At 41.9% G+C, this 23,599-nt stretch overlaps 1 protein-coding gene across 1 annotated transcript; it reads right to left on the bottom strand.

Annotated features, from left to right (window-relative positions):
- Positions 1 to 85: 85 nt before the first annotated feature.
- On the bottom strand, positions 86 to 23,375 carry LOC149288083 (alpha-1,4-N-acetylglucosaminyltransferase-like). The gene is made up of 3 exons (XM_089491947.1): positions 23,233 to 23,375; positions 3,539 to 3,971; positions 86 to 670 (listed from the first exon to the last, which is right to left on the bottom strand). The coding sequence occupies exons 1-3, from the start codon at positions 23,373 to 23,375 to the stop codon at positions 86 to 88; spliced, it is 1,161 nt and encodes a 386-aa protein (XP_089348073.1).
- Between the last annotated feature and the right edge of the window lie 224 nt (positions 23,376 to 23,599).

Genomic DNA, 23,599 nt, shown 5'->3' with positions numbered 1-23,599 from the left:
CATTATCGTAGCCAGTTCTATTAGACACATGCCTTGACTTATTATCATATTGCCTATAGTAAACAATACCATGAATCAATCTTTGTTAGACAACAGACTCCTGAGTTAATAAAGATGCATAAGTGGTGGGGCAGTGCTGTTGAAACAAATGGTCAACCAATGTGTTACTGCCAGGGACCACTGTCATGTGTTCATTATTCATGTAATTCCAGAGATGCAAAGAATAAGAGTCATTAAATGTTGGTATCTTTGGCCAAACCTCAAAGTATCTCCTCCATGATGGGTATGAAATTGGATAGATACGTTGGGGGTGTAAATAGGGGATGCTTCCACAGCTGGCATCATCTGTATTATGAAATGTAGGTACAACACACCACTCTTTCATAACTCGTGTTAACAGACTTGGTCCTTGGTGTCCCCACACTGCCCCATTGTAGTTCTTTACAAAGTCTTCCATACACTTCCAAGTAAAGTCGTGATGATCATCAAGTCCAAAAACACTGCTGCTACAAACAGTCAAACTTTCTGCAGCTAGGAAATTCTTATGTGGAATAGGCCGGAGTGAAATGACATCAGTGTCCATATAAATACCACCATATTTCCACATTGAAGCAAATCTGCATCCATCTGAGCTAACATGTATCCAAAATTTTTCCAGCTCTGGTTTAATCTAAAAATAAAGAGTTCATGTTTAAATATAAGAATGTATATATATTATGCAAATAAGCTATTAGCACTTGCTTAAAATTATGTTAAATTGCAGAAACAATTCATGTTACATGGACTAAAGCCAGTTTTTCAAAGAAATGGGGTCACTTAGTTTTACCTGGACATCCTCCATGTTAAATGAAGTAAAAAAAAACCAGATGTTTTGATTTAAGTCCCGAGCATCCCCCTCACTCTCCGTTACTCTTGCGGTGCCGGCGTTTCATGCTCAGCTGTGAAGCGCTCACCGCAGCAGAGCGGGAAGACGGACGCCTCCCGCTCCCACTGCAGGACTCTAGCAACAAGGTAAGTAAGGATAATGAGAAGGAGAGGGGGTAGATAGTGAGAAGGTGCAGAGGGGGGGCAGTGAGAAAGTGAGAAGGGCCAGAGGTGGTGGATAGTGAGAAGGGGAAGAGGGGGAAGGCAGTGAGAAGGGGGAGAGGGGATAGATAGTGAGAAAGGGGGATGGGGTTAGATAGTGAGAAAGGGGAAAGGGGGTACATAGAAGGGGCAGATAATAAGAAGGGGAGGGGTAGATGGGGAGAGGGGGTAGTGTGAAAAAATGCAGCTCCGTTATAGGAATGCCAGGGTGTGGTGCACCTGGTTTAGTAGGCCCTAAACAGAAAACTTTACACAGTATTACTAGTGTAAGTGTCTCTGTCTGGGGAAAAAAAAATATAAAGAGAAGGCTGTGGTGACCGTGATCTAAGGGCACAATATATTCATTAAGTCCATATGAGAGGGAGGAAGGGTGAGGGTACCAGATAAATGGATAATACTAGACACCAAGACAGAAGAAAATTCCCAAGTTATTAGTAAATATGGTAAGTCTTACATAAAGCTGTAGCCAGAAATCCTAAATACTATCAACAGCCAAAGCCAAATAATTTAATGTATGACCAAACATTTTTTTCTTAGTCAATACTATTTGCAGGAATATATATATATATATATATATATATATATATATATATATATATATATATATATATATATATATATATGCACAGGTCACTCCCATCCTCAAGAAACCCTGCCTTGATCCAAATTCCCCTGCTAACTACCACCCCAAATCATTACTTCCAATAATATCAGACGACACACAAATCTATCTCTCCACCTCCAATCTCTCTGCATCTGTCCTCTCTCAGATCAGCAGCTGCCTATCTGGCATCTCTTCCTGGATGTCCTCTCATCACCTCAAGATAAATATGTCTAAGACATAATCAGACTAATCTATTAATGCCTCTGCCAGACTAATCTATCTCACCCGACGCTCTGCATCTGCCACACCTCTCTGCGAGTCCCTCCACTGGCTCCCCATCCATAGCAGAATTAAATTCAAAATACTAACTCTATGCTACAAAGCTCTCACTAACGCCACTCCCCTCTACCTATCCTCCCTCATCAGCAAATATACTCCAGCCCAGCCTCTAAGATCCAACAATGACCTGCTCCTCGCATCTTCACTCATCACCTCCTCCCATGCCCGCCTACAGGACTGCTCTCGCGCAGCACCAACCCTCAGGAACTCTCTTCCCCGTTCTGTCCGACTCTCACCAACTCTACCCTCCTTCAAACGCTCCCTAAAAACTTTTCTCTTCAGGGAAGCCTACCACTGAAACAAACATCAAAACTTCTCTCTCACCCACTTACAACCCTTATCTTGCCATACATTAACATCATTCACTACCACGCAGTCCTCACCTCCTGTTCTCACCCTTATCCACCTAGAATGTAAGTTCCTGCGGGAACAGGGCCCTTCATTACTCTTGTATCTGTAAAATTTCCATTTCTACAGCGCTGTGGAATCTGTCGGAGCTTTATAAATAAATAATAATAATATTCGACGGTGAACTTCAATTGGTATTATTGGAAAGTGGAAGCATTTAGGAACAGCAGTAACTCAGGCATGAAGCAGAAGACTGCGTGTAGTCAAACAGTGGGGGTCACTGAGTGCTGGCGCGCATGGTGCATAAAAGTCGCCGCTGATTCCATAGCTGAAGAGTTCCAAACTTCCACTGGCATTAATTTCAACACAAAAACTGTGGGTTTTCATAGTCGAGCAGCTGCATGTAAGCCTCACATCACCAACTACAATGCCAAGCGTTGGATCCAGTACGCTACCACTTCATGATCTGACAAATCATGTAAACTACAAGTAACTTGAGCTGTGAATCAAGGAAATTGTCTTTTTGTGTGAATCATAATAGTTCTCCAAATCAATTTTTGGTAGATAAAAATTAGTTGATCTAACTAAATTATTGAATTCATATATTTATCTGAAGTCACATTTTTTATTTAACTTATTTATTGTTGCATACCTATCCATGGTGAGAAGCTCTATGTTTTGTTTGTTGGCATTAGATATTTGCACAGATTCTCTGTTTCACGTATTTTTGAGTGCTTATCCCATACATTTATTTTGCTTATTTACAGTGAACCAGGGAGCATCTAGCAGGGCACACAGTTTCAAAGGTGGCATCCTATGACAGTACTATATTTAAAGTGCCTGAGCTCTTTAGTACAACCCATTCTACTGTCAATGTATGTATCATGGAGATGTCATGCCGATGCACTTGATGTTCTACACAAGCTGTTTGGGCACAACGATGGCACCTACAAGCTGTTTGGGGCAAAGATAGTCCTGACAATCTGTTTAAAGGCAAATATAGCACTAACAAGCTGTTTGAAGGCAAAGATGGCACAGACAAGCTGTTTGGTGAGATATATGGCACCGACAAGCAGTTTGAGGGCAAAGACGGTACTGACAAGTTCGAATGGAAGAACTGGTGAAGGCAGTTAGCTGATATATATATATATACACACATACCTTTTTATACCAGCTGAAAAGAGGAGTATCTGCATAAAGTTTTTCCATCCGTAGAGGAAACAAGTAGACATTATCAAAAGATGAAAGAACTGGAAGTATCTTTCGTGCCTGGATCTGGTCATCTTCTGATTTCATGTCAGGCAAACCATTCATGAAGAAAACCACAGGCCTATCATGGTATACACGAGCTGCTGATTCAATAGAGCACAAGACCAAAGCAGGTGGATCCATCCTGTCAGTTATCTCTAGGAATATGATGCCATTTCCTTCACTTAGGATATTATCTGGACTGAAGACCAAAGGAGGTGAATCCAATCTGTCAGTTGTCTCTAGGGATATGATGCCATTTCCTTCACTTAGGATATTATCTGAACTTAAGACATTGAAGCTTATTTTTCTAAAGAGGAAAAACTTGCTGTCCTCGTGGTTGATTCTAGAAAGAAATCCAACAGAAAATACAAGCAGGATGACGGCTGACACTTTCAGAGATTTTAGCATTGTTGGGATGTCTGATGACCAAACTGCAAAAAAAAAAATAGATAAGTGAGTGTTCAATAGGTGTACGTAAAATACAAATGTATGTAATACTATAATATACAGACATATCCTAAACACTATAAAGTAAGGTATTAGCCTTTTTGGGCCTATTCACTAAGACTGAGGTAACATGCAATATTTGTATATTCAATAATATATGAGTTGTTTGCAATTAGATATGATTTGTGTGTGTTGCAGAGTAGGGCATGGAAATTGAATGTCTGAAATGCGTAAAATCATTTATATTATGTTTATTTATTTGTTACTAACTTTATAAGGTTGAGAAGCGCAGGCAGTTTTTGTTTTCTTCAATAAGTCCGTTTGTGAACTTTCATCCCTCCTAGATATTCCACGGTGAATTTCAATTGGTATTATTGGAAAGTGGAAGCATTTAGGAACAGCAGCAACTCAGCCATGAAGGCGAAGACTGCATGGAGTCAAAGAGCGGGGGGTCACTGAGTGCTGGAGTGTATGGTGCATGAAAATTGCCAACGCTCTGCTGATTCCATAGCTGAAGAACAAAAATTGTTTTCATTGCCTCGCCATCTTTCTTTGGGCAAGGAATAAACAAAAAAAAACCTTCAGGCGGTAAAAGAACCAACTATATCTCTTCATCCTCACAACCTGCTCAGTGGGACAGGGAGGTTAAAAATATATAAAAAAGATACCCTATGGGAGGCATAGAGTTAATTGAAGTTAAATATTTTTGTTGTGTAAAAGACATCTATATATGCCTGTCCTTTGGGATGGAGAGGTTAAGATAGCATTGAAGAGGCAGAGACCCTATTCTGTGCCTCTCCCACTTACTCTATCAATGCCCAGAGAATGGAAGGGATTACATTATATCAACAATAATAATAAGAAACCGACCCTCTAGACATATTCAGAGCTTTATTATTTTGGAACAAATACCTGTCCAAAGAATTAAAGAGGCTAATATTTTCCCTTGCACGTGTTTATGTATGTATGCCATTATGGATACATACAGTATGCCAAATGCTATGAAAAATACCCCTCGTCTTGTATTTAAGGTTGTCTTATAATCAGACCTCAAATAGACGTCTGACTATAAGGCTAAGATCCAGATCCCCCGCAGAGCTGCAGGGTACCTGGATCCCTCCTCTATGGCAACCTCCACTGCTGCACTGCTACCCAGCACTTCCTCTGGGGCTTCTAAGACCAGCAAAAAGTCCACTAGGGGGCGCTCGTATGTTCCATTCAATAAAAAATAAAACAGAGAAAAAAATATATAGTGTAGGAGTAAAACAGTGTGTTATGCCCTGCGTATCGTAGATTTCCCACTCACAGTGTGTTGATGGGGTTCAGTACGTCATAGAGATGGCCTTGGGGTCCATATACAGGAATATATACCGAGGAAACAAACCAGAAAAGAATCCAATAGTGTATTGTGTATATAGCGCTAGGTACGCAACAAGTGGAGATATACTTACACTTTTTAAAAGTGTCAAGATGCCCGTAATTTCTGACGATAATCTGGTCACATCCGTATATTCTTCTGGTTTGAAGGGTCCGATGGTGGGATACCAATGTGTGTGTGGTGTATAGAAACAGCCACTATCCACATAGAAAGTATGTAAAAATAAGTATTTATTCTTAGTTAGCAGCCAGCTGGATCCATATCAGCTGCAGCTATAAAAAGTATTTTTTTAAAATAACATAAAAAGTACTAATACAAATAAAAATGCTGATACAAAATAAAAAATATATCATAAAAGTCCTTAAAAAAGTCACTCTACGCGTTTCGCCGTGTGTGGCTTCATCTGATACTTTTTATAGCTGCAGCTGATATGGATCCAGCTGGCTGCTAACTAAGAATAAATACTTATTTTTACATACTTTCTATGTGGATAGTGGCTGTTTCTATACACCACACACACATTGGTATCCCACCATCGGACCCTTCAAACCAGAAGAATATACGGATGTGACCAGATTATCGTCAGAAATTACGGGCATCTTGACACTTATTTAAGTGTAAGTATATCTCCACTTGTTGCGTACCTAGCGCTATATACACAATACACTATTGGATTCTTTTCTGGTTTGTTTCCTCGGTATATATTCCTGTATATGGACCCCAAGGCCATCTCTATGACGTACTGAACCCCCTCAACACACTGTGAGTGGGAAATCTACAATACGCAGGGCATAACACACTGTTTTACTCCTACACTATATATTTTTTTCTCTGTTTTATTTTTTATTGAATGGAACATACGAGTTCCCCCTAGTGGATTTTTTGCTGTATTACTTCAACACCTGGAGAGTGTTGCTTAAGGGTTGCAGCTGTGGTTCCAGATACACAAGGAAAGTCATTAAGGTTGATTATTCCTACCATTCACTATCCTATTCCCTATACTGTTTTTTCTCACCTTTTTTACACATATCTCTTTGCTTCTAAGACCAGCACCAGCATGACATGACCTTCCGATCCTCCAGCATAGAAGATCCAGCTAAAGTGCCAGACGGAAGCGGAGGTTGTGATGTAGCATCATGTAGCCTTTCACCAGCTGACAAAGAGGATGATCCGGTGACCGTCTGCGTGATGTCCATTTGTGAACACTAAATCTAATATGGCCTCTTTGCGAGTTGGCTACTCAACTACTTATTTTAAAGATAATCCCAGTAGGGAGTTTAGCATATCTGCACTCTGAGCACAACCGGCTGCTTTGGTTTTCCAGTTCACATCAGGAAGATTAAAGTCACCTCTTATTATAACTTCCCCCTTCACTGTCAATTTAGCTTCCTCAATTGGTAGATTTCTTACTTAGAGTAAAATCACTCCTAAACACCAAAATAATGACAGTTGTTGTTTTCTCTGAAAGCACAGCACCTGTGGATTTTAAAGACACCCTTGGCATTGCTGTACTCCTCTGGTAGTGAAGAGAGAGGAGATGTGATCAGCAGGCAAATGCAGGAACAATTGGGCGACCTTGCCAAAAATTCTGCCCTACACCAATCGAAAGTGGGATTGTGCCTCTGTAACAATGGGTATCCTAAAACCACTTGGTAGTGTGGAGAATGGATAATCTAGAACTGGATGACCTCATTATGAATAGCCCCTACAGCCATGGGCAGGGGAGAGGTCATGTGGGTTATCTGAGCAGGCTGAAATGGGTTTGCTATCAATAGCTTTGATAGCAAGTGAAGAGGCACAGAGCTTCAGTGTGAAGGCACTGTCTATAAAGAGACCTGCAGCTCTAGAATCGATTAGTATCTGGGTTGAAATCTTGTCCCAGGAGACCAGAAAGTTTGAAAAACTAAATTGCCCATGTCCCAAATGTGGCCTATTACCCCCAAAACAACCCAACAAACCCATGTATGGGTGGGTGTATGGGTGGTATCACTGTACTCAGATGCTGAACACATATTGGGTTGTTGTTTGACAGTGAAACATACCAGGAGCTGTAACTGAATTACAAAATGTGTCTTTTAACTAGGGCTGCAACAACTAATCGATAAAATCGATAATAATCGATAATGAAAATCGTTGACAATTTGCTCTGAAAAACCTTATATAATCCGACCTCAAACAGAGATTGGATTATAACACTAGAATCCAGATCCCCCGCAACGCTGCAGGGGACCTGGATTCGCCTCACTGTCAGGCAGTGGGTGTCCGTGCGATGCGCACAGACAACTTTCGTCTCTCCCCTCCACTTCCGCTCGGGCTTCTACGATGCAGCGCCAGCATCACATGATGTAGAAGCCCCCCACTGGCTGACAGACCCCCACTGGCTGACAGAGAATCATCCTCTCTGTCAGCTGGTGGGTGTCTGCGCGATGCCAGCAAAGGAGGTTCACAAAACACCAGGGAGTCGGGAGAGAGGCAGAGCGGAGTATGGCAGGGGGGAGGAGGCAGAGTGGTGTATGGGAGAGAGGCGATTAATCGATTAATCGAAAAAATTATCGACCAACTAATCGATTATTAAAATAATCGTTAGTTGCAGACCTACTTTTAACCCCCCACAACAGCACGACAAACCCATGCATGGGTCATATGACTGTACTTTTGGGGTGTTGTTTGACTGTGACAAATACCAGGACCTGTAAAAGCATACCTGAAGTAAAATGTATGTGAACAAAAAGGCTGGTGGTAGAATTAGTGCATGGAAAGAGTTAAAATGCTAACTACCCTGTGGTGTCTAGTTTTCAAACATGTGGTTTTATAGGGGTAAATTGAAATGCCCAGGTTCAAATATACCCCACATAGGACATGGGGCACTATGACCATATTAAGGTTTTAAAGTCCTTTTTTCTGAACTTTTCATCATATTTTTTACTTTTTTATATGATATGATCAAAATAATGGTATCTAGAAAGGGCTTCTTGTCCTGAAAAAACAATATAATGTATAACTTGTGTGGGTTCAGTAAATGAGAAAGAAGAAAGTTACAGCTAAAGAGAAACCCTCTGTCCCCTAACAAGGGGTTAACTAAATAACACATAGAAACATAGCATTGTTAGTAGAGTCACATACAAAACCAGCCCTACAGGTATAGATCAACTAAAAAAAGAATTACAAGCAAACTTAACATTTTAGATATAGATCAAATAAACCATTCATTAAAACCTTAAATTGCAGGCATAGATCACAGGTCGCAAACCCCAAACTTTTCCCCATCTCTCATATTTTTCATTATCTCCCCCCTTTCTCTTCTTTTTTTTCTCATTATTTCCCCTTCTCTCTATCTCTCCTCTTTCAGGATATGACGTTGTATTCTGGCACTCAGCATTAATCGCACAAGAGGGAGAAGAAGGACAGAGGCCTTGCACTCCCACCAACGCAGTACACCTCTGTGACGAACTGAGCTACCCACCACTGGGCGCCCCCACGTTTATATGCACACTAGGATGGCACCTACCATGTATTACAATGTGCGCATGCGTGGTTGTCTGATCATTCAAGTACCATTGGGAATTCATACCACACCATTTGTTACTGAGCACCCTATGTCTGGAGGCAGCACACAGGTATCCCAGGTGGTTATTTTTTTCTTCTACTTGGTATTTATGTATATGTTCTGCTTAATAAGAAAGCTGGTTTATATGGGTGGTGGAGCAAATAAATAGCCAAATTCTGAAACAATTTAAATATACCCTGCCATTAATTTGATTACTGTATTGTTAATATTTTCTTGTTTGCTATTTTTTATAAATCTGTACGACTTCCTAATGCTTTGCACAACTATTTTTTTCTCACATTTTCTAATACTTTTTTTATTGTTAATAATAATGACTTGTCGAAGATAGTAACGTGGCGGTTTTTTACTATTTATATAACTATATTTACAACTATAAACTGTCTAAAATGGGGATGTAGAGACTAATGTTCACAGTGAAGTAATGAAATCATATTTTTTTGCTAGTAAGAACTAGTTATACATTACCTTCTAGCCATTTCCACCTAATTTATTTATGTATATATTTATTTAAACCGCTTAATTGGAGAACTTTTAGCAAACATTTTCATTTATGTTTTACAGTAGTTGATTTGCTATTTTTCCTGGTGCTATTCACATGCTTTATAGTATTTTTAAAGTTTAGTTACATACATGCCTCTTTTTTATCTAATTGCATCCAAAACTAGACTTGCGCATTAGTCTTCGGGCGAACATGTAAACGAGCACGAACAGGCCGTTTTTTTGTTCGTTCCGAAGACACGCCGAAGAGAATACAGTGCCGGCAAAACGTAGGAGAAGACGAAGACTCACAACCACGAAGAAGAGATTCTTCGATTCTTCGTGATAGTCTTCGTTTTTTCCGCGCAGCCACCAAAATTTCAAACAGGAGTGAGCTGAGCCTCGTCTCTCCAATCAGCTCACTCTTGTGACTTCACGCTAAGGGTCTCGTCCAATGCCTGTGCTGCTGTTTTTTGAATTTCTGAAACCACCTTTATAAGACCAGAGCTTGCCTGAGAGATCCATTCATTTTTCGCTGTGACTACTTTGGCAACACTGCTGTGCTGCATCCGAGTGTTACAGAGAGAGATTGTTCTGTTCTGTGTGAGACTGGTAAGCCTCAGCCTGCCACAGTGTACTGTGTTCAGTTCTACTGAATTAATAATTTTATTAATTTAATCATTTTTTTATTTTATTTTTTTTCATTGCTTTTGTCTGTCATCAACTGTGTAGTGCTGTTGAGTTGACAGTGCACCCAGTGCCTGGGCTGGCACTAGTGCCTACTGCCTGTCCTGCTTAAATAAATTAAATATTAGAATTTATAAATAATTTAATAGAATATATTATTAATAATTGAATACATATAAAATTATATATATATATTTGTCAGTTATATATAGTATAGTTAATATAGTATTAATAATAGTATACTAGTGTAGAGTGTACTGTAGACATTCAAGACATCTACTAGTGTCTAATCTAAAATCAGTAATATTAATAATTAATAATTGAATACATTATAAAATGATATATATATTTGTCAGTTATATATACTATAGTTAGTAATATTAGTATACTAGTGTAGAGTGTACTGTAGACATTCAAGACATCTACTAGTGTCTAATCTAAAATCGTTCAGTAATATCAATAATTCTATAATTCTTAATAGTTAATTAGCTATAAATAAAATTAATAATGAATTACTACTAGCTTATAGTTCATCTAATCTTATTAGTACTGGTGCTGCAGCTCTTTAGTTTGTGCTTTGTTTTAGCAACAGCAAGAGACCAAGTAAATTTTTCTTAATTAATAATATTTCATTTTATTTCATTTGTTTTGCTCACCTCAGTCCATCAGTGAAGTGAACTTGTTGGGCTAGTGAGTGCAGCCGCATAAGTGCTGTGTGTTTCAGCAAGCAGTGAAGCTAACTGTTTTGCTGTGACATTTTATTTTATTTCTAATTTCTTTTCAAGAAAGATTGTGTGACGACAACAACTGTACTAAGCAAAGCTTCAAGATACTAGCTGTAGTACTAAAATAATTATAATCTTTAATCTTAATCTATAATATATTATATAACATAATATAATATAAATTCTAATTCATAATCTATAAGTAATTCTAAATTCTAATTCAGAATCTATATTCTTCTATCTATAATCCATAATATAAATAATTCTTCTAATATTAATTATTATATAACATAATATAAATTCTATATTCTATAATCTATATTCTATCTATAATCCATAATATAAGTAATGCTGATCTATTAATAATATAATATTATATATAACTTAACCTCACTTTAGGTTATTGGGCTTGAGAGCGTCTGCCTAGAGTTAGACTAGAATACTAAGAAATATAGCTTTAGGTTTAGCATAGTAGTAGGATAGGCTCTTAGGCCCGTGTAAATTCAAAGTCTTTAATTTTTTTATCCCCCTTTTGTTTTTTAAGTTTTTTTAAACACTACACTACACACACAACACAAAATTTGAAATGGATCCTCCTTTTGGGGCTAAGGAGGGACAAGCTCCATCTACCACCACCAACACCACCACCAGTTCTAAGATGCAGCCTTTGCATCAGTCGGCCAAGTAGGCCAAGCTCTCGCTTTTCATTTGGGGAAGCATTGCATGAAGGATCATCAAGTAAAGGAAAGGCACCAAAAGCAGGTAGTAGTAGTGCGGCTAGGCCCACAAGCTCTATGTTTTTTTACGGAAAGCCTAAAGCACCAGAAGCATGTTCAAAGTTAAAGGGTAGCACAACTAGTACTTCTACTAGCCCAGTGAGTAAAAATAAGTGCCTTTTGCCCCAAGCAGCATCTTCCCCATCCACAAGCAGCATGCAAGGTACCAAGCAGAGCCAAATTAGCAGCAAGACTCAGAGGGGTTTTCCCAAACCAAAGCGATCTCATTCCTTCGTAGGGAAAACCACCACCACCACCACCCCCACCTCTACCGCCTCTACCACCACTAGTGCTGCGCCTACTGTTCCCACCGGTACCGCCATGCCATGTCCTCCTAGTACCTCTAGCAAGCCACCAAGTCCTTATAATATTTTTGTAAAGACAGTTAGATAGAGGGTTACACATAGTGGAACTCCACCTAGCGAGGTAGCAGAGGAGCCTAAGACTGAGAGGCCAAGTGCAGAGTCTGTTCTTCCTGCTCGCACTACTACTAGTCACGAGTCTCACGACGATATCAGTCTTAGCTCCAGCCTAGCAGGAATTCCATTCGATCTGGCTAATGAAGAACTAGACTATGAGCCAGAGGAAGTAGAGGAGATGAGTGGTCAGGAATCAGATTCCTCAGGGAGCAGTGTGCAAATGACTAGTGCACAATTTTTCCCTGAGCCTCCACCTTCTCCGCTACGATCATCACCACCACCAGCAGCAGCAGCAAAACCTACCAACTCTAGAGTTAAAGCAATTAGCAGTCCCACTATGGCCAGTACTGTTACCACCAGTCCCACCACCACTAGTTCTGCCTCTGTTCATCCCCCCGAGCAGTAGGAGCAGCACCCAAGGCACACTCCAAGGCTATGCGCGCCCCAATTTGGGAGCACTTTGAAAATGTTGAAGAAGGGTGCTGTGGAAAGTGCAAACATTATGGGAAGCTAATAAGCAGAGGGAAAGTGTCTGGCCATTTTACCAGTGCTAGCATGAAGCATCACCTCAGCACTCAACACAACGCTGTGTTATTGGGGAAAGATGCAGAAGTAAAACTTGCAGGCAGCATAGCTGGTGGCCGTGGAAAAACCCCAACAGCTGCTTCTGAGCCAATAGCAGCAGCAGCAGCTAGTGCTGGCAGCCAGAGACCAAGGCAGGTTGGAGCACTGCATGCCCAGCCCACCCTGGAACAATTTGTGGCATTCCACTCCAAGAGAACAATGCCCAAACAGCAGGCCAATAAAGTAACGCGACTTATTGGTCAGTTCATTGCTGTTGGAGGGGCATCCTTCTCTATGATCGAAGGGGAGGCTTTCAAACAATTGATGGCGGCTGTGGCTCCACAATATACAGTTCCGTCACGTTCCACTTTCAGCAGGAACATTGTCCCCTCATTTTATCGGTCCTGTGTTTCAGCAGTGAAAGAGGAGCTTTCCAAGGCTGCTGGTCAGTGTGTTCATTTCACAACAGATTTGTGGAGTGCACCTAGTGGGCAGAATGCCTTTCTTTCTTTGACAGCACACTGGTGGCAGCCTGGTGTGCCCAAGGAAGCTGCTGCAGCAGGCTACCGATCATTCCTTCTCCATGCAGAAGTGATGGATGAAAAGCACACTTCCCAAAATATTCTGCATGCGATAAGGAAAATGTTTAGCCTTTGGGTGGGAGCAGAGGCGGGCACCAATGTTGAAGTTGGTTTTGTGGTGACTGACGGAGGTGCCAATATGGTGAAAGCGCTGCGAGATGGTCATATTGTTGGTGTGCGCTGTGCAGCCCACATCATCCATCTTGTAGTGAAGGCAGCAATGTCAGAAGGAACTAATGTGGTAGCAGTAGTTCTGTCCCGCTGCAGAAAGATCGCTGGGCACTTTCACCATAGTGTTAAGGCTAGCCAACTTTTGAGGGAAGAGCAAGAGAGGTCAGGTCTTCCCGTACACTGCCTACGTCAGGATGTCAGTACACGGTGGAACTCCACGTTAAACATGCTGGACAGGATTTTGGAGCAGCAGAGGGCAATCCATAATCTTGCCTCAGAGCATAATATTGGGATTACATCTCCATTGAATAGGGAGGATTGGACAGTGATCGCCCAGCTAGTGGCAGTCCTTAAACCATTCAGGGATGCCACTGAAAATTTAAGCTCAAACACTGCCAGTCTGGCCCAGTTAATCCCAGTGTTCTCCCATCTAAGCAGCAAGATGAATGTGTTCCTTGAAAACCGTGAGGCTGTTCAAGGTGGCACTCTACATCCTGACGTAGCAGTCATAGTCAGGAAGCTGAAGGATCTGCTAAAAGTACACCTTCGCAAACGCATGGAAGAGAGTCCCGAAATGATACTAGCGTGCCTTTGCGATCCAAGAATTAAGGGAAAGCTAGCTTTGAAATTCAATGTTCTCAGTAGCTACCGGGAGCAATTGGTCAACAAGGTGCGTGACTGGCAGCGTTAAATGGGAATGCTGTCCGTGGAGGGAGAGGAGGAAGAGATGATGTGGTCTGCTACTCCTAGCAGCAGCATCAGCAGCAGTGCCACAAGCATCACAACACAGCTGAGTGGAGCAGCTGCGTTTTGGGAAGAGGCACTTGGGAGTATAGTTGGACCATCTGACAGAGCTAGCAGCAGAAAGAAGAGTAGTGCTGCTGAAATGGTCAAACTTTACCTCTGTGAAGTTCCTTCTGCACCTAATGTTGATCCTCTTAGCTACTGGGATGAAAAGAAGAGTGTGTGGCCTGCACTCTCATGGGTTGCGCAGCAGCTTCTATCATGTCCGCCAACCACTGTTCAAAGTGAGCGCGTGTTTTCTATGACTGGAAACATACTGAGTCAACAGCGCTCACGCATGGCACCTCATCTGATGGAGCAGATTGCCTTTCTTAAATTCAATCTGCCCAAGTTGGGTTACCCAGCTCTTGGAAAGTTTATTTTCTCTCTCTAATGTTCAAGGTAGTTTCTTCCCCTGGTTGCACGTGTTTGTGGTGTGGCAACGTCTGCTACCTCCGCCGGTGTAGCCAATTTACGCTAGGGCCTAGTGTCTGAGTTCTGGAAGTCCGCTCCCAAATGCCATGGACTGACAGACTTTCATGCTTTGCCCTGGGGTGAAACAGGTGAGCGGGTCGTCAATTGCCCACTCATTCGCCTTTCCCAATGCTGCTGCTGGTGGTGGTGCCAGCGTCTCTTCTCTGCCAGTTCCCTTCCTGGCTAGAGTCATGCCCAAAATGTCCCTAATGGTAAGGGTAGTTTCTCCCCCCTGGCTGTGTCTGTTTGCGGTGTGGTAACGCCTGCTACCTCCGCCGGAGTAGCCAGCTTACGCTAGGGCCTTGTGTCTGAGCTCTGGAAGTCCGCTCCCAAACGCCAAGGACTGACAGTGTTTAGATGCTTTGCTCTGGGGTGAAACAGGTGAGCGGGTCGCCAATTGCCCACTCATTCGCCTTTCCCAATGCTGCTGCTGCTGGTGGTGGTGCCAGCGTCTCTTTAATGTCGGTTCCCTTCCTGGCTAGAGTCATGCCCAAAATGTCCCTAATGGTAAGGGTAGTTTCTCCCCCCTGGCTGTGTCTGTTTGCGGTGTGGCAACGCCTGCTACCTCCGCCGGAGTAGCCAGCTTACGCTAGGGCCTTGTGTCTGAGCTCTGGAAGTCCGCTGCCAAACGTCTAGGATTGACAGTTGTTTGGATGCTTTGCCCTGGGGTGAAACAGGTGAGTGGGTCGCCAATTGCCCACTCATTCGCCTTTTCCATTTCCTTTTCCATTTCAATTTCATTTTTTTCCATCTGATACACAACCTACCAAACATAACACACAATAACACATATAACACAATGACATAACACATAACACACATAACACACACATGTACAATTCACAAATCACAAGGACCTTTCCTCCTGTTATTTGCCCTGGCCTTCACTTCTACACTCACTAGCATTAACGCTATAACTCACACTTCACCCTATAACATTTTTCCATCCACATACCTGCCAACAGACCCAACTTTTCAGGGACAGTCCTGCTTTTTTCCTGTCCCATCAAATTTAGCTAAACTAGGTATGCTAGTGCAAATAGGTATAGCTGGGTAGGGTAGCACTACAACATTAAATAAATATAATAAAGTAAATAATAATAAATATAACTTTAAAATAAAATTAAATAAACCCATTAAAATTAAATTATATTTAGACATAATAATAATATATCTTTAACCAAAACAGTGCACTGCTAATAATCTTAAAAATAACCGTACATTAACCCAAAGCTATTTTTTAGTTCTTGTCCAACATTTTTCCATTCGCATACCTGCCATACCTGCTTTTTTCCAGTCCTGTCCAGTAAAAGTTGGGTTGTTGCAAAGTATGCCATTATAAATAGGTAGCAAATGTTAGGCATGTATTACAAGTGGTCCAAAATCAATTTAAAAATGTAAAATAATCCCTATTCTTTTATTAAACATCTATGGATGTGTGACTGTGTATGAGAAAAAGGAGGCCACGTTCCTTGGAGCATTTGTCTAGGTCTCAGACAAGACAACCGCTCGGAGGAACTTCAGTTTCGGGCAATGTGTATTGTGTACAGTACACGTGTGTGCAATTCTATTGGTCGTTTCGGCAGGGGGCTCGCCTGCCATCAACAAATGAGGTGCATTCTGCAGTTCTGCAATTCATTTGTTGATGCCAGACCAGCCCCCTTCTGGCGACCAATAGAGTCGCACACACGTACCTTTATGGCGCGAACGCATCTGCTGCTGCTGCTGCTCTGATGTGTTCTTAACCCTGTATTAACCCCTGCTACGCAGCCGGGAGAAAACGAAGATGAAACGAGCACGAAGAATGTCCACGAATATTCACCCGAAAAGAAGACAGGAACGGGCGAATATTCGCGGAATACAAAGTTTTTTTTTTCTCCGAAGACGAGTACGAAGACGAACACAAAGAGCCCCCTGGTGCCCAAGTCTATCCAAAACCATGAAAGATAGGTACATGGTCCATAGGCTTGGCAGCCCCTGCCTTTTATCTTATAAAACCCCATATACACACGAACACATTTCCTCTCATTTTACTTTCTTGAATCACATCTTGGAAGTTAATAAATACTCAAGTTACGTTTAGTTTCAACTTTGGGCTTACAGTAATTAATATGGTATGTACAGCCAAGTTGCCAACAATGAATAATTGAGTACACTGTCATCATGCATGTATTTCGCCCTTTGACAATCGCAGTTAAAACAATCACAGCAAATCTAATGTTTATTCTATTGTGTCTTGGCACACATCAATTGTATTAAGACAAAAAAAAATACCTACAGGTCTAAGTGCACATTCTCACGTCACCTTGTTAGTGATGTATATATCTAGATTCCTTTGATGTAATGAACATACTTTATTTCCCTATATGTTTATGTATTATTCATGCTATTTTAGAATATTAGTATAGCTGCTTCCAAGTCTAATAAAACTATTACCCAATAATTGCACATCATTATAATGATATATATATTAAGAGAAGTTCTAAAATAAAAGGATTATTTTAATGAATACACTACTGATCAGATTTACAGAAAACAAAGAAAAATTAACCATATTTTAACAAGTTGTAATATGTAGAGACCTCACGATCACTGTTATTGTTAACAAAAAGGCAGAAAACGAATTAAACATGTAATCATCCAAAATTATTAAGTACAGTTTAAAGTAAAATGAATAAACAGATCATACCTTGTATAATTCAATCCTACAGATCTATTGTAGCATGTCTTGTTAAGTTAACACTTGTACTAAATGCGGTACCTGTCTGAGCTGGCTAAAGTGTCATCAGGAAAAAAGTAACTGTTGCCAAATAGGAGGTTGCCAAAATACAACTGCATGTATAGACAATTATGCACAAATAAAATATACATGAGAAGTAAAGTTGACTCCGGACACGTGCTGAGAATAACTCACTACTTTCTAGAATAACGTACAAAAATGTATAGTTAATATAGTATTGTAAATAACCCTCCCGCATTTAAACTTACCTGCAACCTGTCTTTTTTAATAAGTAACGCCATAATGATGTAAAATATGGAATCTATAGTGTTTAGAATTAGCATCTGAGAATGGCACTCAAGCTACATGAATATAGGAGACTATAGTATTCTTTTTTTCAAACCTATGATACCAAAATGAAAACTGCAGCTGGAATCAATCCAACTCCTTTGTCAGTTGAATACAAAGTGACTACAATTTATAAGAACATAGTCAGAGACATGTCATTATGATCTGAATGAATAATTCAATGCCATGAACTCATATTTAAAGTGACAAATATACTTTTGTTTTTTATTTTATTGTATTTAGACAAATAAAAACTATAACCCTATAAAATCTATTTACCAAAGGTTAAGATGATTCGTATAATTATTTGAGTTGATTAACTTGTCTAGATTTCACCAGATTTGACCCCTAACTTTTGCAGAGCTGCAATGGAGAATACATGACTCTTGTATTGGCCACATCAGCAGGTTAATAACACCATACACTTTAAACTGTATATAAACACATAAGTAAATGGAACACAATGAATAATACACAAAACAATCAGCTGGAATAACCCCAGGGGTTTTTGGTACCGCAAATCCCGGAGCAATTTTGTTATTTTTGCGGTATGTCGGTTCAGCGATTATTCTCTTTTCCTGTGAATAGTGTACCCATGTAAACTATATATTGTTTTTTCAAGGAGAGATAGAGCTTTCTTTTGATACCATAGTTAGATGATTTAGTAAAACTAGCAAAAATTAGAAAAAACACCTAATTTTTTTATAACTTTTCCATCTGCATCCTCACAAAATTAGGTAAAGTGATGGAAAATCCCCTCCAAATTAGGTAAAGTGATGGAAAGTCCCCACAGACTTGCATAGAGATCACAGTGTCTGTGCCTCATCGGAGAGATCAGATATCCCAGCAGGGTCTGAACAGACCCTGCAGGGGATATCCTGTCCTCCGATGACCTTCCGGGTCACCCGTGATCGGGCATTCCCTTCTGGGTCGCGTCACTGCTGCAGATAATTGTGTCAGCAAGCAGAACAGTATACATTTTTAAAAATAATTAGATAACCTTAAATTAAGGTTAAATTAACTGACTATACCATCTCGGCAGTGCCTTGGCTGGCGGAACAACACCACCAACCTGGGATATACACCCGACGCTTACACCCACGTTAAAAGTTATTCGGAAACATCTCTTTTGGCTAGGTTGGATGAGGTTCCCTGGCCCTATGTTCCCAGTTTCATCCAACCCAGCTTTCCCTCCAGGCATGGGGGGTAGCCATGTTAAACACCTATTGCCTGAAGGGGAGAGGGTTTTGCGACTTATGCATTTTTATCAGGATACCTCGTTTCGCCCTGTCTCCACCATGGCCAGGGTCTCTCCGGTGCCTTTTCCAATCCTTTCTGTACCATCTAATTAAACATTTCCTTATGTCATTGTCGCCCACATACGACCTGGCCACTCCCCCTACCCCTTGTATTGATGCGGGTCGCCATTCCCACCTTTTATCTACTCTGTATAAACTCCACTCGGCTCAGCGCCCCTCAGTGAAACCATATTTTCTTGGCCTATTGAAGAGGGACCTGGGTCGTTCTTTCGACACGGAAGATTGGAATAAAATTATTATAGTTATCCACAAAGGGGCTATTTCAAGTAAGCTACAGGAATCAGCCTACAAATTGCTCACTAGATGTTACAAGGTTCCTGCAGAACTCCACCATTCTCTGCCCCACGTCCCTCCCCATTGTTGGAGGTGCGTCTCCGATGTGGGTTCATATTTACATTTATGGTGGGAATGCCCTTTGGTGAAAGCTCTGTGGTCGGCTATGGAGGCGGTGATTCGGGAGATTGACAATCCAGATTTTCTCCTGAGGGCATGCTATTGCATCATACGCAGTCAAGTCTGGGGTCCTACAGGCGTTCTCTAACTATTCACCTGATTAATGCTGCCAGGGCCACCATCCCTGGGTTCTGGAGGCAGGCCATAACTCCCTCGCTTTTTGCCTGGCTGAAGCTAGTTAATTTGATATAGCAGATGGAAGACCTAGTAATGTCCTCTAGGGGTTCTGGTTATAAAAATGGTTTAAAGTGGCTACCGTGGAGGGAATTCCCGAAGTCCCCCGCCTTCCAAAGGGTGCTAACTGGTTTCTCTGGTGACCCACCCGTACTTGATCCCTGTTGACTTAGTCTCTGGGTCTCTGCTCATTTCTACTATGCGGTCTTTTGCTCTTTTTGTATCAGTCTCATAGCTTTTCTCTTGTCATCGTGATGCCCATCCTCTCTCAAACCTGTCCGTCCATTTGTTGACTGGTTTTTTGTTGTATCATGTTCAGTTCTGCCCAGCTCTCTTGTCAGATTATCTGGATATAACATACATTGCTCTGTTTCTGGGTTTTGTCATGTAATAATATCTGTTGATCATATTGTTTGACTACTCACTGTCCATTTATGTATCCAGCTGACACTCTTATTATTTATTTTATTGAGCTGTACTTCTTATGCGCCTGATGTATATTGTACTTCATGCTGTACTCTTTCTTCCACTCCACTCTACTGTGTATGGTAAGTCTTGTATACTTGTGGTCAATCTCAAAACTGAGAATTGAGAAAAAAAAATTAACTGACTATTCTCACTGTTCCATGTGATTAGCCAGTCATCAGCACATCTCCCATATGACACTATATGGGACAAAAGTAGATTATCACTCCCAAAGATGTGGCTCTGCACCCATCATCCCATGTAAAGATTTGCATAGGAGGTCACGAAGCATCAGAGCTGCACGTTTGGAGGTAAAAAGAACCATAAAAAACGAAATAATTACGCATTGTTGCATTGTTGCATAATCAGATAAAAATCCAAAAAATATTTAACTGCTCATGTCATGTGGTATGAAAGAATACGGAGACAATATGAACTATAATTTTCACTCCTCCTAATGTATTTTAATTGTAACAATACATGTGTGTCCCTAATATACCCTTTTAAGATTTTAACAATGTCCCATGTCCTCCCTCGATTGAGCCAATAACAGTAATTATTAGCCGACCTAGGGAACAAATAGGAGAAATAGGAGGTATATAGTAAAATGTATGTATCTCATAATGAGTTTCACATACAACGTATTTAACCCCTTAACGTCAATCCACGTACATGTACGGGGTTGCCATGCAACGTGATAATGACAATGCCCGTACATGTACGGGCTGCCGTTAAATAGCTGCACCCCTTCCCCACTTCTCAATATGTACCCCCTCTCACTATCTATCCCCTCTCACCCTTTCTCACTATCTAACCCCTCTCCCCCTCTCTCACTGCCTCCACCCCTCCTCACTATCTACCCCTTCTCCCTACTTACCTTGTTGCCGGAGTCCTGCGGTGGGGGCGCGAGGCGTCTGTCTTCCCACTGTTTTCATTTAAGTCCCGGGCCCTGTGCGGCCGCACACCCCTAAGGCCGGCCCTGGTGGGGGCTGCCCGGCCCCCTAGAGTGGCGGGCCCGGTCGCAGTTGCTGCGGGCTTAAGGGGCAGGTACCCCTTTTGCCCTGCGTTAATGCGGCCCTAGAGGCCGCATAGGCCCAGTCAGTCCGGCCCTGACTGGGCCTTTTTTAAGGTAGGGGCCTGGAGCTACAGCTCCATCAGCCCCTACGTCAATCCGGCCCTGGGATAATTTGCTTCTCAGATACCTCACCCTGTTGCTCCCAGGAGGCTAAATACCAAGGGTGGGGAAGATGGAGGACAGATCCTTCAGTTGCCCGCAAGATCATTTTCTCGCTCTCCAGTGGATATTAAATCTGCAGGAGCTTAAGCCAGTAAAACCATGTTGCTTGATCATTAGCGCTTCTACCTTTTTTATCCAGTCCTTTAAAGAGGGTGTGGTGGTGGACTTCCAATGAGAGGGGATTGGGAATTTAGTAGCATTTTGCATGTGTCTAAAAAGCTATTTTTTGTAATGGCAAACTGGATATCCTGTTGGACTGAAATGTGGAGGATTATCAGTAAACTCACTAAAGTTTATTAAATTTATATACATTTTCTTATTATTGTATCCCATTGTTGCTGACCATTTGGATCCCTAGAGATTCCTCCCATTTATTGACAAACCTCAACAGGACGGCATACACAGGGACTACCAGCATGCCATATAGGGATTGAGTAGAATCTAGGGCTGCAACAACCAGGCCCGGACTGGGACAAAAAATAGGCCCGGGCATTTAAGACTGAGCAGCCCATTTTTATGAAAAAACATATATACCGTATTTGCTCGATTATAAGAAGACCCTGATTATAAGACAACCCCCCAAAATCTGAATATTAATTAATGAAAAAAAGAAAAAGCCTGAATATAAGACAACCCTATAGGAAAAAAGTTTTGCCAGTAAATGTTAATTAACTACGTTATTTAACTATGTGAACAATTGTTTGTTAATAAAAGCTATGATTGAGAAAAATATGTTGTTTTTGTTTTTATTTCCTTTTTTTCAACCTGCCCCCCCAGTTATGCACATCTGCCCCAGGCTTGCCACTCTGCCCCAGAAATGCCTTATACCCTCTAAATGCCACTGTGCCCCATGATACCCCTTTTAACCCTCTATATGCCACTGTGCCCCATGATATGCCTTTTGACCCCCCTATGTGCCACTCTGCCTCCAGAATTGCCTTATACCCCTATATGCCACTCTGGCATTTAGGGGGTTAAAAGGCAGTGACAGATGGGGCAGAGTGGCATATAGGGAGGTATAAGGCATTTCAGGAGGCAGAGTGGCGCATAGAGGGTTAAAAGGCATTTCTGGAGGCAGAGTGGCATTAAGGGGGTTAAAAGGCATTTCACAGAGCACTCTGCCTCCAGAAATGCCTTATGCCCCCCCATTTAACACTCCCTCTCCCTCCTACAAACTTACCGGTGCTTCTGAGTTCCCGGTGCTTAGTCCGGGCAGCATGTAGAGCTCTATGCGCTTGAGAGGAAGTTGTCTACGTGAATCGCGTAGAGCTCTATGCGCTGCCCGGACTAAGCACCGGGGACTCAGAAGCAACGGTAAGTTGGGGGGGGGATAACACAGGAGGATCCAGGTCCCCTGCATCTGAGTCCCCGGTGCTTAGTCCGGGCAGCGTGTTGAGCTCTACGCGATTCGCGTAGAGCTCTACACACTGCCCGGACTAAGCACCGGGGACTCAGAAGCACCGGTAAATTGGCGGGGGGCATAAGATGAGGAGGAAGATCCAGGTCCCCTGCATCGCTGCGGGGGATCTGGATCTTAGTCTCATAGTCAGATCTATTTGAGGTCTGATTATAAGACGAGGGGTATTTTTCAGAGCATTTGCTCTGGAAAAAACCTCGTCTTATAATCGGGCAAATACGGTGTATATATATATATATATATATATATATACATACATAATACTTGGTCATTCAACATGGGAAGCCTGAAGCCACAATTTAGTGTGACTAATCCTTGAAATAAATATTATAGAGTAAATAACACATAACCTTATCTTTTCCACTAAATGATTTCAGGGCCTTGAATGTTTTGTCCCCTGAAGTCACTACTGTTATACCTACCTGTCCGGCCAGGGTCCTACGGCGTTCCTCGCGCACGTCTTCCTCGTGTACTGACGTGCGCTCGGCACGTACACGAGGGGGCGTGTGTATCGAGCAGGCACGCCTCCCAGCCACTGACAGCCTCGATTGGGCTGCCGCAGCATATCAGCGGCGATCGGAGAGACTATCCGCGCTACATTCTCGCGGCGCCCGACCAGTACCTCTTCTGCCTGTGTGGCGCTTCCGCGTCGCTCGCGGAGGTAACACAGGCAGGAGGTTTTGTTGCCATCGCGACGACGCTATTATTGCGCCGGTCGCGATGACGTCATCTTACCTGCTCTCCTGCCATTGGCTCTATTTAGACTTCCTGGTCCTGTGTTTCCGTGAC

Source organism: Sceloporus occidentalis, unplaced genomic scaffold (genome assembly GCF_023333645.1).
Source record: "Sceloporus occidentalis isolate IW3139 unplaced genomic scaffold, rSceOcc1.0.p SCAF_53, whole genome shotgun sequence".
In the NCBI taxonomy this organism is placed as follows: Eukaryota; Metazoa; Chordata; class Lepidosauria; order Squamata; family Phrynosomatidae; genus Sceloporus; species Sceloporus occidentalis.
Note: the sequence above shows the minus strand (reverse complement) of the source record. Positions and strands in the feature narration are given on the sequence as shown.